Source organism: Leucoraja erinacea, chromosome 21 (genome assembly GCF_028641065.1).
Source record: "Leucoraja erinacea ecotype New England chromosome 21, Leri_hhj_1, whole genome shotgun sequence".
NCBI lineage: Eukaryota > Metazoa > Chordata > Chondrichthyes > Rajiformes > Rajidae > Leucoraja > Leucoraja erinaceus.
The window spans coordinates 31540675-31559323 of NC_073397.1; the positions used below are offsets into that span (position 1 = coordinate 31540675).

At 41.4% G+C, this 18649-nt stretch overlaps 1 protein-coding gene across 2 annotated transcripts in view; it reads right to left on the minus strand.

Annotated features, from left to right (window-relative positions):
• hnf4a (hepatocyte nuclear factor 4, alpha) overlaps positions 1-18649 on the minus strand; it is a 47732-nt gene that overhangs the window by 22529 nt on the left and 6554 nt on the right. For both annotated transcript variants that reach the window (XM_055652531.1, XM_055652532.1), the window contains exon 2: positions 2651-2825. In XM_055652531.1, the coding sequence (XP_055508506.1) occupies positions 2651-2825 (175 nt within the window). The remainder of the gene's footprint in view (positions 1-2650; positions 2826-18649) is intronic.

The window sequence follows — 18649 nt, forward strand, 5'->3', positions numbered from 1 at the left end:
TATTTGATGTAGCACCCAATTAAAACCATTCAACTAGTCATATTCTAAATCATTGAAACTTGATTTTAATGCTTGGCATATTGCAGGATGTGTTTTCAAGCTGAGTATTCTTGTCTGTAATTATACGTTGTGATTATGGGTGAGTTAACTAATGTCTTGAGAGGAAATTAAATTTAAACGCAATTATTCTTTGGGAGCTGAGATACAGGGAAAGGAACGTGACTGAACAAATAGTGTCGGTCAACAAAACGCTGATAGAGCTGCTGCCTCACAGCGCCTGAGACCCCAGTTCGATCCTGACCTCGGGTGCTGTCTGTATGGAGTTTGTACGTTCTCCCCGTGACCTGTGTGGGTTTACTCCAGGATCTCTGGTTTCCTTCCACATTCCAAAGACGTACAGGTTTGTAGGTTAATTGGCATGGTATACTTGTAAATTGCCCCTATTGTGTGTAGAACCAGCATTAATGTGCGAGGATCGCTGGTCGGCACGGACTCGGTGGGCCGAAGGGCCTGTTTCCACGCTATGTCTCTAAACTAAACTAAACTAAACTAAATTAATTATTTTAAAACAGAGGCTAATCTTTTTTAAATTCTTGGTTGCCTTGTATATACAGTTCGGTTATTGGAATCATCCACTGTTATATTTCATAGACGTATCATAAAGATGTTATCAGTGGAAACATAACAAAGTGTTCATCTTTCCCTGGTACTAAATACTAAAACGGCTCCACTTAGATCACGAACATCTCCACACAAACATCCTCCTAAATTGGAGCCTCCTTATGTTTGTTTCTCATTTGGCAGCGAGGTTTTATGAGCGGATGGGTTAATGGATGTCATACAAGGTTCATTTTAACCAAGGTTATTCACATTACAGTGAATTAAAGCTTCTCTCTCAAGTGACCATTTTTGAGGAGAAGTAATTATTCCCTGTTTCAGGTGCCTTAACGCCTAATTCACCTTTGGTTTCGGTAATTAGTATAAGTTGCTCAAAGAAGAGCTAATGGAATAGGGGCGGCACGGTGGTGCAGGGGGCAGCAAGATGGCGCAGCGGTAGAGTTGCTAACTTACAGCACCAGGGACCCGGGTTCGATCCTGACTAGGGGTGCTGTCTGTGCGGAGTTTGTACGTTCTCCCTGTGGCTGTCTTGGTTTTCTACGGGAGCTCTGGTTTTGTCCCACATTCCAAAGACGTACAGGTTTGGAGGTTAATTGGCTTTGGTAAAGTTGTAAATTGTCACTAGTGTGTAGGATAGAGTGCTAGTGTGGGGGGTTGGGCTGAAGGGTCTGTTCCCGTGCTGTGCCTCTAAACTAAAAAAATTAATTATTAAGGAAAGTCAAAAATAATCAAACTTGGTTTTATGAAACATAAACCACGTCGGACCGATTTGTCTGAGGTTTTTCAGGATGTGATAGGGAGAGTTCATGTAGGGGGGCCTGGAGAAGTAGTGTATTCAGATTTCCAAAAGGCATTTGACAAGGTGCCACATAAAGGGCCTGTCCCACTTACGTGATTTTTTTCGGCGACTGCCGGCACCCGTCATAGTCGCAGCAGGTCACCGAACATGGTCAACATGTTGAAAATCCAGCGCCGACCAGAAAAAGGTACGACTCTTTGGGCAACTACTCACGACCATACAGGCATCACCCCGCGATATGTCGACACGTGGCGCCTGTACGGTCGTGAGTAGTCGCCCAAAGAGTTGTACCTTTTTCTGGTCGCCGCTGGATTTTCAACATGTTGACCATTTACGGCGACCCACTGCGACTATGACAGGTGCCAGCAGTCGCCGAGAAAATTGCGTAAGTGGGACAGGCCCTAAAGAGACTGGTGTATGGATTGAAGGTAAGTCCAAGGTAAAGGAAGAAAAGTGTTATCACTTATTAGAAAATGGTTCTCACGTAAAAAAACAAAGAGTTGGAATACATGGGTCCTCCTCAGGTTGGAAGGATGCAACTGAAGAGAGAGGTTGGTTCCTGCTCCTCAGTTGTTTGCGATTCACATTAATGACCGATAGGATGGAATGAAATGTAAGGTTTCTCAGCTTGCTAATGTAGTGTGAAGAAAGGTCTCAACCCGAAACGTCATCCCTTCCTTTTCTATCGAGGTGCTGTCTGTCACTCCAGCATTTTTTGCCTTTATTTAGTTTAAATTTGCATCTGCAGTTCCTTCCTACACATACAAACAATCTCAACTCTCCTGACTCTTGACAATGGTGCGTCAATCAGGCAAGAAGGGCCCTGAAAATCATCGGACTGGCTGCACGGCCACAAATGGGCCCCGACCTCGGGTGCTTCACAGAGGAAGAGGACTTAACTTTCTGGTGCCTTTCCCCACAGTGGAAATTTTTTGATTCTGCTGTGGGGGGACGTTTGTGTTGAACTCTATAATGTGTTGTGTCCATTTGCTTTACTTTTTTAACCTGTTTCTCTGGTTTGTATGGAAACTTATTATCTATTTTATGTAAAGCACTTTGGTGTCAATACGAGTTGACTTAAAACGTGCTATATAAATAAAACTTACTTACTCTGCTGCAGGGGAAAGAGCATGCAATGCGCTTGGAGTAATGCCAAGATGTGGTTGCAAGCCCTTTGTGTAGTGTAACGGGCATGAACGTTGCAACCTACTGTGCTAGTCTGAGACACTTTACCTGCAAGTGTACATGTGGTTTTTTCGGACACTTCGTCGGAAGAAGCCTTTGCAGCCGTCACAGCTGGAAGCTCCGTAATGCTTCCCTGTAGCTCGGTCACCGCAGATCGCGCAAAGAGCACCAACACCGAGGCTGTTGGACACGTTCATGTTGGTGGCTTCAGATGGAGATGTCTCTGAGAACAACAGAAAGAAATACTTTCAAAGCGAGTTCAGCTACACTTAACAATGGAAGAAAAATGTAGTTGAAATATCCCGAACTTGGACATTTTGATGGTTACTATCCATGCCAGTCTAATCTGGACAATATTTGGAAGTCAAATAAGGGTGAGTTATACACAGTAAATATATAAAGACACTGAAAACCTGATGTTCAAATTTTATTTCATTTTACCAATTGACTGAAATAGTTTGCAACTTGCACTGACATGGTTCATTGTGCACATGCTGTAAAAATGGAATCTAGTTTACAATAAATGCAGGGTTACATCTCTACATCTGGAGTGGGGATCTTATGCATGAATTCTAGTATCGAAGTTGGGAGGTCATGTTACACTTATACAAGAGATTGGTGAGGCCACATTTAGAGTGTTGTGTTCAATGTTGACCACCCGGTTGGAGGAAATATATTGTTAAACTGGAAAGGATGCAGAGAATGATGTTGCCAGGACTAGCGGGCCCAAGCTCTAGGAGAGGTTGAGCAGGCTAGGACTTTAATCATGTAGGAAGGAACTACAGATGCTGGTTTAAACTGAAGATAGACACAAAAAACTGGAGTAACTTAATCTGTAGATGGGTCTCGACCTGAAACATCACCAGTTCCTTTTATCCAGAGATGCTCTGACCCATTGAATTACTCCAGCTTTTTGTGTCTGTCTTAGTTGAAGTATAGTAGTATGAGGTGTGACCTTATAGTGGCGTATTAGACCATGAGAGGAGTAAATAGGGTAAATGCACAAGTCTTTTATCCAGAGTAGGGGAGTCAAGAACCAGTCTATTAACTTAATAAACACCATCACTCTAGATATAGAAAAAGGTCAAACCCTGACCAAAATTAAAGGATAATGAGTTAAATGTGAGAAGCCCTGAAAAATAATTCACCTATATTCCCATTAGGTATTTTACAAAATAATTATTGTAGAGCTGTGAACTCCAAAGACTTGGGGGGAAATATTTAAATGTTGGTAATAGACACAAATCTGGCTAAAATGTGAGAAGCAATTAATTCTGTCAAGGCCTACGGAAGTATTGAATGGAGTACCAGGGTTTCTGCCAGGCATGTTTCTATTAATGTCTTAACTCAGTGCAAACTGTGCTAACAATTATAAACCAAAAGTAACAGAACTGGAGAAAGATACTGAGGCGTCACAGTGGAGAAGTGCAAATGCAGCGGCATAACATGCAAACTGATACACATTGCATAGAATAACAAGCTATAACAAGCCACTACTGCATTGAAACAGGCCCTTCAGCCCAACTTGTCCATATTTACCTATTTATTTATCTATTTATGTATCTGTCTCTTTATTTATTTCTTTCTTTATTTGATGTTTAACAGTGGTACAACTGCTGCCTCACAGCACCAGAGACCCGGGTTCGATCCTGACCATGGGTGCTGTCTGCATGGAGTTTGCACGTTCTCCCCGTGTCTGTGTGGGTTTTCTCTGGGCGCTCCGGTTTCCTCCCACATTCCAAAGATGTTTGTAGGTTAATTGGCTTCTGTAAAATTGCCCCTAACGTGTGTAGGATATGAAATTGGATTAACATAGAACGAATAACGGATGGTCGGTGTGGACTCGGTGGGCCGAAGAGTCTGCTTCCAAGCTGTATCTCTGCACTCAACTAAACTAAACTAAAGTATGATGAGGAAGATCTAGGAGTCTCCAAGTGTGATATGCCCAACTCATGCAAAGCAGCGATCAATAAAACCAATAGAAAGAATGTCTTGGGATATGTACAACATTACTGAGGAGCAGACAATCTCAGTGGCGTAATGATTACCATGTGTAGTGCCTTGCTCAGAGTATCACTTGTGTATTAAGTTCAGTTCACATTGCCAAAACACAAGGTAGACATTCAAATGCTGAGAACAAACTAATGTCCAAATGCCTCAACTACCTCCGCTGGCACCTGGTTCCATCTGCACACCACCCTCGGTGTGAATAAGTTGAACCTCAGGTTCCTATTAAAGCATTCCCTTCTCACAGTAAACCTATGACCTCTGGTTCTTGATACCCCTACCCTGTGTAAAGGACTCTGTGCATCCACCTTATTGATCCCCTTCTTGATCATACACACCTCTATAAAATCACCCCTCATTCTCCTGAGCACCAAGGAATAAAGTCCTAGCCTGCTCAACCTCTCCCTATAGCTCAGGCCCTTCAGCCCTGGCAACATTCTCATAACTTTGTGTCTAGTTAGTCCAGGTGGTACAAATAACCTATCATAAGATTCCCATTGAAGATAGACACAAAATGTGGAGCAACTCAGCGGGACAGGCATCATCTCTGGATAGAAGGAATGGGTGACGTTTCAGGTTGAGACCCTTCTTCACCCGCTCCTTCTCTCCAGAGATGCTGCCTGTCCCACTGAGTTACTCCAGCATTTTGTGTCTATCTTTGGTGTAAACCAGAATCTGCAGTTCCTTCCTGCACATACAATTCCCATTGATGTATACATATAGCATTAAACAGATTAATAAGTGACCACGTTCAATATTGTGGGTTTGTTGAAGCCCTATCATGCTTGATTAACTTAATTTAAATTGAATGGAGGTTTGATTAAGGAAATGTGGTTAATATTGTATACTGTTATCCGGATGTTGAAAATACATTAGTTGTGATATCTTTTGATAGATATAATAGCATCATCAATGCGTGTAAGATTAAAGGTGAAATGGTAGCATGGATATTAAATTCATTGAGGAATATAAAACAAAGAGAACTTGGGAAAAAATATGTTTATTTCAGCTGGAGTGAATGGTACCATGGTGTAGGCCGAGGGTTATTGTTAACACTGTGTGCATTCCAAAAACGTACAGGTTTGCAGGTTCATTGGCATCAGTAAAAATTGTAAATTGCCCCAGTGTGTTGGATAATACTAGTGTACGGGGATCACAGGTCAGCATGGAGTTGGTGGGCCAAAGGGCCTGTTTCCGGCCCTGTATCTTTACTCAAAATTAAACTTGACCGTGGCTTTTAATGACTTGCAGTTGCCTACACTGGGCATAAGTTCAGAATTGCCGATGAAGATTCAAAAGTGTAGTAAACAGTGAGGAAATAATGACAGGTTTGGAGGACAGCGAGGTTGGTGAAATGGGAAGACATATACCACTTGAAAATTAACGCAGTGATACGGTTTATTAGGAAGACTGAGGGGAGGTAGCATAACAAGTAAATAAACAATTTCTAAAAGGGAGACAGAAAGAGACTGCTCTGGGGATGTTCAAACACAGACCGGCAATGTGGAAAGGAACTGCAGATGCTGAATTCTTGAGCAAAACACAAAGTTACTCCAACTTAAAGGGTCAGGCAGCATTTGTGGAGGGAATGGATCAGCGACGTTTCAGGTTGGGACTTTCCTACAGGCTGATTCCCGGTACAGATGGTGCCTGACCTGCTGAGTTACTCTGGCTTTTTGTGTTTTTCTCACTGTCCAGGAAAAGCTGAAATGTTTATTACAAAAGAATATGGAACCTTGACATTATGACCAAGAGCATGGTGAACAAAAGCAAAATCCTGCCAGCTCTTTATAAGAGGGTAGAAGCACTAAAACTGAGTTTGCGCGCCATATTTGAGATTGGATGTGGGGTGGGAGATTGCAACCTTCATGTGGTCCGCCCTGTTTCAACGAATGCAATCAACCTGGCGTGCACAATCAAATAAGATCAAATAGAGCAAGTTGTCCTACAACTTTAGACTGTGCACGCCGTACGCAAGAAGAAGAAGAAGAATGGATGTAAAAAGTCTTAGAGAGTGTACAGAGGTGTATCAGAATTACTCGATATGGTATGTTGATTTATTTGGTACACGTACCGAAGTACAGTGAAATTAATTTTTGTATACTGTTCAGTACATGTATCACTATACATAAACACTTAGATACATATTAGGTAAGTATTTCAGATACAGTTCAAATGCATAGCAGTAGTACACTAATACAGTATACAGAGTCGCCAGTTTGGCACCATTTACAGGGATCTTGAACAGACCATATTCCAGGGCTGCAACTGATGTGTTACATCAAACATTACCAGCACCTTTACACAGACTAGTGAGGGGGAAGATAGGAAAAAATAGATGTGACTTCACCAGATGAATTTCACAACCTCAGGAAACTTCAAAGTGATTTACAGTCAATTTAGTAAATGTTAAAGAGCAGTTAGCATTATTAAATGGCAAACGCAGATGTCAGTTTTTACGCAGCAAACTCCTAAACACTGGAATTAATAATCTGGGGATTATGGGGAGATATCAGCCCGATGGCGCAGTGATAGCGTTGCTGTCTGACAGCACCATAGACCCGGGTTCGATCCTGACCACGGGTGCTGTCTGTACGGAGTTTGTACGTTCTCCCTGTGACTGCGTGGGTTTTCTGCAGGTGCTCCAGTTTCCTCCTACACTCTAAAGGTAGATTTTATTGGACATTCCTTTTTCCTGCCCCACCTTAAGCCAACCAAGGCTTCTGGGCGAAAGTGTTGGTAAGGTGAGAAATGTTTATTGTGGAGCCATTACAGGGATCTTACAATAATTTAATATAGAGCTCTTACAAAGGGAAGATGAGAACTTGATTATTTTATTAATCTGGGCTGAATTGGAGAAAATGTTAGTCACAACACTGAACACCCAGTAGAATAATGACCAGATATCAGGAGGGCAGATCAAAACATAAACAATATTCCAGTGTCCATTCATGCTTGAGACAAAGATAACTTTCCAGTTCTACGTAAATGCTGGATGTGACAAGAATGTGTTCACCAGTCAGCCTGTTTATTCCTGATATCTTAGTTGTTTTGGTTTAGTTTAGAGATACAGGGCCCTTTGGCCCACCGAGTCCGCACCGACCAGCGATCCCCGCACATTAACACTATCCTACACTAGCGACATTTTTTACATTTATACCAAGCCAATTATTTTATAAACCTATGTGTCTTTGGAGTGTGGGAGGAAACACGAAGGTCCCGGAGAAAACCCGCGCAGGTCACGGGGAGAACGTACAAAATCCGTACAGACAGCACCCATAGCCAGGATTGAACCAGGGTCTCTAGCGCTGTAAACGCTGTAAGGCGGCAACTCTACCCCTGCGCCACCATGCCGCCCCTGATTCAAGCGCCCTTGTCAGTCTTGTTGACTGACTCACAAATCAATAGAATTAATATGGATAAAATAAGGTATTCAAACACCCTCATACATAAACACTGACTCTCCCCAAAGTGCATTTTATTATTCGTGAAGAAAGGAACTGCAGATGCTGGTTTATTCTGAGGATAGACACAACGTACTGGAGTAACACAGTCTGAAGACCCTAAATGTCACCCATCCCTTTTCTCCAGAGATGCTGCCGAGCGAGACCCACTGCGCTACTCCAGCACTTTGTATCTATCTTCAAGCCTCTTGCTATTCCTTTGGAGCTCTCTGAGAATTGATACCTCTACTCTGTAATGAAGAAATATTTCCTGAAATCACTTCGCAAAGTACCTTAGACTAGAATATCCTTCTATTTCTTGAAGATGTATGTTTCAAAATTCTTTTAGGCAGCCTTCCAGTTCAGGAAGATTGTTCCCGATGGTAGGGAAGTCCAGGACAAGGGGTCATAGTTTAATGATAAGAGCGAGATGACAAAATCATTTTTTACACAGAGAATGGTAAATCTCTGGAATTCTCTGCCACAGAAGGTAGTTGAGGCCAGTTCATTGGCTATATTTAAGAGGGATGTGGCCCTTGTGGCTAAGGGGATCAGAGGGTATGGAGAGAAGGCAGGTATGGGATACTGAGTGGGATCAGCCATGATCATATTGAATGGCGGTGCAGGCTCAGGGCGAATGGCCTACTCCTGCACCTAATTTCTATGTTTCAGTTCTTTGTTAGCAACAATGATCATTCAGATCTGCTCTTCTTCTCATAACTTGGCTATGATTCAATGAAGGCACAGCATAATCAGCAAGTTCCCCTGAACATGGATAGGTGACGTTTCAGGTGGGGACCCTTCTTCAGTCTCTCAGCAGCATCCAGCATCTGCAGTTCTTTGTTCAATGACTCATCTGCTCACTTCTCATAACTTGGCCTATGTGTATAATGGTTCCCCTGATTTCACTATTTGAATGCCTCATTTTTAATGAGCTGAACAAAGTAGATTCTGCTGTTGACAATACTGTTTGATTATCACTTTCTCTGACTTTTATGGCTTTCTAATTAAACATGCTATTAGTTTTGTTACCTGCAGTTTTACATTGCTTGGACATTGCCAGTGTTAAGTGCACAATACAATCTAGATATCGTGTGTAGGAAAGAACTGCAGATGCTGGGTTAAACCGAAGATAGACACAAAATAAGAAGAGTCTCGACCCGAAACATCACCCATTTCTTCTCTCCAGAGATGCTGCCTGCCCCGGACAATCTAGATATCCTTCCACTTCATATGTGGCTAACATGACACCACTCATGGGACATGGCCTTATGTGCAACATTTAACAGAATTGTAATATCCAACGGAACACCATTCAAAATTCTATCTTTGTACTTCTTTCTCATTTGTCTCTTTTGGGTCACAAATGTTTGCCGATTTACTTTTCAACTTTAGAGATACAGCGTGAAAACAAGCCCTTCGGCCCACAGAGTCCAAGCTGACCATCAATCACTCCATACACTAACACGATCCGACACACACTACACCAATCAACAATCAGTTTTATTCGTCACACAAGTGAAATGAATTTGCCAGCAGTGGTATAATGAAAAAGAACACACAAAAACACACTAAACATTTAACACAAACATCCACCACAGCATTTACCAGGAGGTGGAAGGCACAACATCTGGCCAGTTTCCCCTCCATTTTCCCCCGTGGTCGGGACCTCAACCCTCCACAGCCATCGCTGTGGGTGTCCAGATGTGCAGACAAGGTAAAAAGTCCAGGTAAGTCCTGTAATGGTGCCTCCCCCACCGGAGACAATTTACAATTTTACTGAAACCAATTAACCTGAGGAAACCAGCGCACCTGGAGAAAACCCACACGGTTACAAGGAGAATGTACAAACTCCGTACAGGCAGCACCTGTAATCAGGATCGACCCTGGGTCTCTGGCGCTGTAAGGCAGCAACTCCACCACTGCACCACTGTGCCGCCCTAATCTATGCAGTAAAATGCAACATATTTGTGTCATTTGTTGAGAAAGACTCAGCCACAATCAATCTTCCAAGAGAAATTACAACTCAGACTGTCCATGACCTATGTACAAAGCAGGAGCCATTATTAAGAAGAAATCTGTCCATTTATCTTCATAGGAACAGCTCTTGTCGCTAAAATCTACTTTCTGCCTTATTCACAAGTATGTTACATTTGTGTTAATGATCGGTATTGGTTTACTACTGTTATGAGTATAGAGATACAGTGAAAAATCTTCTGTGTGCTATCCGTTCAAGTCACACTACAAATGAGCACAATTATGTCTCCAGTTTCTATTATCACCAAACTTACAGCTGCAACTCGAGGGAAGAAATATTCTGAGTAACAGGGCAAAATGTGTCTTTGAATTGCAACCTGGCGTGCACAGTCAAATAAGATCAAATAGAGCAAGTTGTGCTACAACTTTAGGCTGTTGGAGTAGCTAAATGTGACTAAATGTGACTGACACAGCCTGGGAAATAGTCTGGGAAACAGTAGATGCTCAGACAGAAGGCCTGTCTTCAGATAACAATAACGAAGGCCAGAAAAACACTTAGATCCAAGTCTCCCAAGCTTTAGGAAATGCAAGGTTTTAAGTAAAACCGATAATGAAGATGTCAAAAGATGTGGGAAATAAAGTAGCTAAATCTGACGTGGTTTTGTTATATTTGTATTTTTTTATTTAGTCAGTCCAACTTTTGGCACTGCTGATGAGACTAGGATAATATGCTTGATCCTTAACTCCATTCTTACTGTATCTGTCTGTGGAGAGTTTGCATGTTCTCCCAGTGACTATGTGAGTTTCCTCAGGGTGCTCCTGTTTCCTCCCACATCCTAAAGACGCACGGCTAATTGGAGTCTGTAAACTGCCTCTCATTGTGTAGGAGTGGGATAACTTAGTGGGATAAATTAGACCTCGTGTTCAGTTTAGTTTGTTGTCACGTGCACAGTGGTACAGTGAAAAGCTTTTGTTGCGTGCTAACCAATCAGTGGAAATGCATTTCGTTGTCTCTGTACTGTACACTGACAATGACAATTAAAAATTAAAAATTGAATCTGAAAGACGCCATTTACAGTGTACAGACACTGATAATAAGGGAATAACGTTTAGTGCAAGGTAAAGCCGGTGAAGTCCGATCAAACTTAGTATGAAGGTCACCAATGAGGTAGTTGGTAGTTCTATCTAGTATTTCTATAGTAATGTGAACGGGTGATCGGTGGTCAGCATGGACTTGGTGGGCCGAAAGGTCTGTTTCTATGCTGTATCTCTAAACTAAAATAAACTAAACCATTTCAGAGGCATAAGTCTAAACAAAGATAGCAGATTTCCTTCCCAGAGGGAAATGAATAAACCAGATGGGTTATTAAGGATAGTTTCAAGGTATCAGTTCTGATTTTAGCTCAGTTTAATTAACTGAATTTAAATACTCCAGTTACCATGACAATTAAGTATGTATTCGCATCATTAGCGTTCTAGTGATGAATTATTAAATAATTGTAACCATTTCACTGCTACAAGTATGACTCAATTTGAGATAACTTAAAATCTGATGGGAAAAAACTTTAGGCAATATGAAGGAGACAATTAAAAGAAGTTCAAGCCATATACAAAGTTGAAGTGTATATCGAAACATAGAAAATAGGTGCAGGAGTAGCCAGCTTCGAGCCAACACCACCATTCAATATGATCATGGCTGATCATCCCCAATCAGCACCCCGTTCCTGCATTCCTAATATTGTAATTCTAATATTAACGTTAAACATTTTTCCTATGTGTCCACCAGTTTTTAATAATGTCCTAATATTTAATCAACGCTTTGGTATCATTCATTGTAAGAAAGACATAAAGTTTGTGCAAATGAGGAAAAACGTTATTGATTGCTATTTGTGTTGTTTTATTAACCCACGTGTAACAAACCTCTACAGTGTTCAAGGCAACGCTTTGAAGTATTTGGCTCTGCCTGTTGCAGGATTCAATTTCTGTTGGTTTGTTAGGAAAGAATAAAGATGTGCTGTTTCTAATGACACTATGATCCCACAGTCTCAAATAGGGTACAGGGCAATGACACAAAGCACCACGAAAGTACAAATAAGTGAACACAAGTATCAATACTGAAGATTACGCAGAGAACTATACATTACTCATTAAAAGTAGCCGGCTAGATGTGACAGATTTCGGTTATATTGAAAGATCTCAATTTGGAGAGAGAGCATTTTATTTCAAGGTGCTGGAAGTGAAACATGATTTAGATTAAATGTTTCAAATCCAATTCAATATTGTCAAAGCAAATAGAGGAATTTCCAGATGTAACAGTGCTAGGGAGATAGACACAAAAAGCTGGAGTAACTCAACGGGTCAGACCGCATCTCTGGAGAAAAGGAATAGGTGACGTTTCGGGTCGAGACCCTTCTTCAGACTCTTCTTCTGAAGTTACTCCAGCTTTTTGTGTATACTGTATCTTTATTTTAAACCAGCATCTGCAGTTCCTTCCTACATAAAGCAAGGGAGTCTGCCTAACTTTATATTAAACACTGGCAATTTCCATCCACTTACAAAATTCTTAAGGGGTTGCACAGGCTAGATGCAGGAAGATTGTTCCCGATGTTAGGGAAGTCCAGGACAAGGGGTCACAGCTTAAGGATAAGGGGGAAATCCTTTAAAACCGAGAGGAGAAGAACTTTTTTCACACAGAAAGTGGTGAATCTCTGGAACTCTCTGCCACAGAGGGTAGTTGAGGCCAGTTCATTGGCTATATTTAAGAGGGAGTTAGATGTGGCCCTTGTGGCTAAGGGGATCAGGGGGTATGGAGAGAAGGCAGGTACGGGATACTGAGTTGGATGATCAGCCATGATCATATTGAATGGCGGTGCAGGCTCGAAGGGCCGAATGGCCTACTCCTGCACCTAATTTCTATATTTCTATGTTTCTATGTTTATCCATTTCCTCTTTTATTGATTGCCTGGACAACCCTGGTATTCTATTGAAGATATCCTTCCTCCCTCAATAGTCTCTGCAATGTATTAACAATTTGTGTTCTCCCTTTTCCAGTTTTGATGAAGACTCAGTGGCCGGAGACATGAACTCTGTCCCTCTTTCCACAGATGCTGCCTGAGTGTTTCAAGCTTTTTCTGTTTGTTTTACAGATTTCCAACATCTGCAGTTTGGGGATTTTCTATCACTGCACGGATATGAAGATTAACTTGGGAAGTCTGTCTCCGAAGCAAATAAGGAAGGGGCAGGTTAAAGGATGGTCGATATTAAACAGCAGTGTAAAACATCAAAAGACTGTTGTGAATATGTTTTATAAATGCTATCCTGGAAAATTGCAGAACTTCGAAATTATTTGTTTGAGTTCACCTACACAATAAGTAAAAGACACAGAGTGCTGCAGTAACTCAGCGGGTCAAGCAGCATCTCTGGAGAACATGGAGAGGTGACATTTTGGGTCCCGACCTGACCCGCCGAATAACTCCAGCACTTTGTGTCTTTTTTTTGTAAACCAGCACCTGCAGTTGCCTATTTCTACAAAAACAATAATCTATTTTAACTGATAAATTTTATTTCATCTGATTTCAAAGACAAATCAAGGGAGCTATAGCAATTGTTGGGATTTGTAAAAAATAGGTGAAATCTGAGGCATTAAAGAGCAGTTAGCGTGATTGAATGGCAAAGGTTGCTGTCAGTTTTTATGCAGCAAACTCCCAGAAACTGCAATTAATTATCTGGGGATTATGGGGAGATATCGGCATGGTGGCACAGTGGTAGAGTTGCTGCCTGACAGCGCCATAGACCCGGGTTCGATCCTGGCCAATGCTGTCTGTATGGAGTTTGTACGTTCTCCCTGTGACCGCGTGGGTTTTCTCCAGGTGCTCCAGTTTCCTCCCACACTCAAAATGTAGATTTTATTAAACATTCCTATTTCCTGCACCACCTGAAGCCAACCCAGGCTTCTTGGTGAAAGTGTTGGTAAGGTGAGAAATGTTTATTGTGGAACCATTACAGGGATATTACAATCATTTTATATAGAGCTCTTACATAGGGCAAATGAGAACTTTTATTAATCTGGGCTGAATTGGAGAAAACATTAGTCACAACACTGAACACCCAGTAGAATAATGACCAGATATCAGGAGGGCAGATCAAAACATAAACAATATTCCAGTGTCCATTCATGCTTGAGACCAAAGATAACTTTCCAGTTCTACGTAAATGCTGGATGTGTAAAGAATGTGTTCACCATCAGCCTGTTCATTCGTGATATTTTAGTTGTTTTGGTTTAGTTTAGAGATACAGTGCCGAGTCCGCACCGACCAGCGATCCCCACACGTTAACACTATCCTACAATAGTGACATTTTCTACATTTATACCAAGCCAATTAATTTATAAACCTATGTGTCTTTGGAGTGTGGGAGGAAACCGGAGTTGCAGTGAAAATAAAAATAAAAATTGCAGATGCTGGAAATCTGAAATAAGAATAGAAAGTACATTATTCCTTAGACTTGAACAGACCTTATTCCTTGGAGCGCTCGAGGATGAGGGGAAGATCTAGTGTACAGTGAAAGATGTTGTTTGTGTGCTATCCAATGTATTAATATCATGATTTAATCATTTTGGGGTGAGGGGGGATTGAATAATGAGATGAGAGTGGAAACAGGAGGGAATGTGGATGGAGTCACATTGCATTTGTTGTAGGTGAATCGTGTGAGCGTGTGTGTGAAGAAAGGGTGGTGGAGAGAGTGGGAAGGAGAGAGAAAGTTGTCAGCTGATTCTGACATATTTTGTGAGCACATTTCTAAATTGATCGATTGAATGGAGTTCTCAGTCTTGAAGAAGACAACTAGAACTACTACCTGTTTTACTGCACCAAATGTTTAGGCAAGTATGTAATAGAAAGGAACTGCAGATACTGGTTAATACCAAAGATAGACATACTGTAAAATGCTGGAAACTCAGTGGGTCAGGCAGATAATGTATATTGTCTATTTAATATAATTATACACATAATATAATGAAACAACATGGTATTTTAAATAATTACAATTTATATAATTTATCAAGAGGTATAGGCATATATGTTTTGTGTAGGAAGGAACTGCGGATGCTGGATTAAACCGAATATAGACACAAAAGGAATGGGTGACGTTTCGGGTCGAGACTCTTCTTCAGACCTCGACCCAATAAGTCACCCATTCCTTCTCTCCAGAGATGCTGCTTGTCCCGCTGAGTTACTCCAGCATTTTATATCTACCTTCGGCATATATGGTTTGTTTGATATTTCCAGCATCTGTAGTACAGGTATTTTGATTCTGAACAGCAGTCACAAAAATACTACTTGAAATCTTAATCAACTAAATACTATTCTTGAATGTGTCTTAAAAACGACTTACGCCCCCTCCCCCCCCATGGCCAAATTCAATATACAAGCCCAGATAAAAATAAAATGTAATTGACTGTAATTATTCACAGAATTGAAATGGTTGCAGAAATTGTCCATAAAAAAATGCATAGCCTGACAATTTTATCACACAATAAATCCTGATTAAGATCTTTAAAAAAAGTTTGTCGGATCGGAATCCACTCTTAACATGATGTTATAGGTGACACTCAGCATTGACAATAGGCACAGATATCACATAAATAGCAAGATCATCATTTGGTAGAGTAAATAAACACACTGAAGGTTAATTTATTACCACAGATAACGCACACAGATTCGGGCACACAGTTAACCATTGCCTGATGGAGATTTTTAGATGTTGGGATCTTATCACAAGCATTTAAAGTTAACATTTTCCTTCTTTCCCAAGTTGTCGAATGCATTGCAACTAACAACTTGTGTGAAGGAGGAGATAAAATCTCGAACACTGTAGGGCACTCCGTCTAATAATATGGTTACAAAATATTATACGGATGATTAATAAAGTAGACTTTTACATGGAAGTATTTCTTTAATTCAAAACGGAGATACAAGGAACTGCAGGTAAAAGGACACAAAGTGCTGGAGTTACTCAGGGGGGTCAGACAGTATCTCTTGAGAAAAAGGATGGGTGATGTTGCCGGGCGGAAACCTTCTTCAAACTCAAGAAGAAATTCTCCAGAGATACTGCCGGATCCGCTGAGTTACTCCAGAACTTTGGTGTCTATCTTCTGGATAAACCAGCATCTGCAGTTTATTTGTAGACATCACTGGTGGATGTGGATAGCTGATGATTTGGGTTGAGACCCTTCTTCAGACCTGCAAGATGTTGGTATTTTAAAAAATAACACAAAGTGCTGGAGTACCTCAACAGGGGTCAGGTAGCATTAGAGATGTTGTCTGACCCACTGAGTTACCCCAGCACGTTCTGTTTTATTCCTTTAACTCAAAATCTTTGTACTTCCACTTTCATAATTATGTTTAAAAAATTGGACTGGAAAAATATATTTTGCAAGTTGTCTTGCATTATCGGAGGGAAGCATGTTTGGGCTAGATGCAGCATTGTTCAGGCTTAGATACAACATTTACGTTGCTTAATATCTTCCTTTAATCTCGGGGTCAGTGTCCACTAGAGCACTTCCATTAGCGATTCTCGAAATCTTTTGAATGAGGCAATCTCTGTCAATTTACGAAAATGTTAGTGTGGGATTTCCTAATCTCCTGGAAGGGAAATAAATTGTTCGCATTTTGTTGTGGTCCGACCTTATCTCAACACATGCATATTTTTCTTGCTGATCCCCGTAAATTTCATCCATGAAAACACATCTGAGAAGATATTAGACTTTACTGATACAGCGCGGAAACAGGCCCTTCGGCCCACTAACTCCACGCCGACCAACAATCACCCGGTACACGAGCACTATACTACACAATAGGGATCATTTACATTAATTTTACCCAAGCCAATTAACCTACAAACCTGTACGTCTTTGGAGTGTGGGAGGAAACCGGGGCACCCAGAGAAAACCCACGCGGTCACGGGAAGAATGGACAAACTCTGTACAGGATTGCACCCGGGTCTCTGGCGCTGTTAGGCAGTAGCTCTATGGCTGCTTGACTTGGCCTCCACAGCCCTCTGTGGCTATGAGTTCCACAGATTAACTACCCTCTGACTAAAGAAGTTCCTCCTCACCTCCATTATAAAAAAGCGCCTTTTAAATCTGAAGCTATGACCTCTGGTCCAAGACTTTCCCACCAGTGGAAACATCCTCTCCACATCCATTCTATCTATGCCTTTCATTATTCTGTAAGTTTCAATGAGGTCCCCCCTCAACCTTCTAAACTCCAGCTAGTAGAGGCCCAGTGCTGTCAAACGCTCATCATATGTTAACCCACTCATTCCTGGAATCATTTTACCACCTTACAGAAATAAAGTTTGGGACGGGACCAAAATATTAGTGCTGAAACTGGAGAATCAGAGCACAAATTAATAAAATATATGTAAAAAATGTAACATTTTGATTTGTTCTAAAGGTATGTTAATTCACAAATGTAAAATCTGTTTTTAGGAGCAGAATGCTAAGTATGCCATTAAAACTCTGTTATGCAATATTCAAGCGGAAACAAGGTTTTGTTGTTTTCTTACTGTGTTTAATTTGTCAATGGTTTAAATTTTCAAGAATTCATTGACTTTTACCACTTATGCTGGAGAGGATGCTGCAGCATACTTTGGGGAGCTGTAGCAAAACTTAAAGAGCAACAGACGGGTGCTGTCTGTACGGAGTTTGTACGTTCTCCCTGTGACACACGTGGGTTTTCTCCGAGATCTTCGATTTCCTTCCTCACTCCAAAAACGTGCAGGTTTGTAGGTTAATTGACTTGGTATCATAATAAATGGACCCCAGTGTGTGTAGATGGTGTTGATGGTGCCATAGAGTGAGTACAGAGAAGGTTCACCAGACTGATTCCTGGGATGTCAGGGCTTTCGTATGAAGAAAGACTGGATAGACTCGGCTTGTACTCGCTAGAATTTAGAAGATTGAGGGAGGGATCTTATAGAAACTTACAAAATTCTTAAGGGGTTGGACAGGCTAGATGTAGGAAGGTTGTTCCTGATGTTGGGGAAGTCCAGACAAGGGATCACAGTTTAAGGATAAGGGGGAAATCTTTTAGGACCGAGATGAGGAAAACATTTTTCACACAGAGAGTGGTGAATCTCTGGAATTCTCTGCCACAGAACGTAGTTGAGGCCAGTTCATTGGCTATATTTAAGAGGGAGTTAGATGTGGGCTTTGTGGCTAAAGGGATCAGGGGGTATGGAGAGAAGGCAGGTACAGGATACTGAGTTGGATGATCAGCCATGATCATATTGAATGACGGTGCAGGCTCGAAGGGCCGAATGGCTTACTCCTGCATCTATTTTCTATGGTTCTATGTTTCTATGATGCACGGGGATCGCTGGTCGGTGCAGACCTGGTGGGCCGAAGGGCCTGCTTCCGCGCTGTATCTCTAAAACAAACTAAACTAAATTATATCGGGATTGCCATATGGACCACTGGATCCACACACTACAAAAACAGCTGTCTAGTTTAGTTTGGTTTAGTTTAGAGCAGTGGTTCCCAACGTGGGGCGTACGCCCCACAGGGGGGCAATTTGATTTTTAAGGGGCGCAATTGAGCGCCCTAGAAATAAGAGATTAT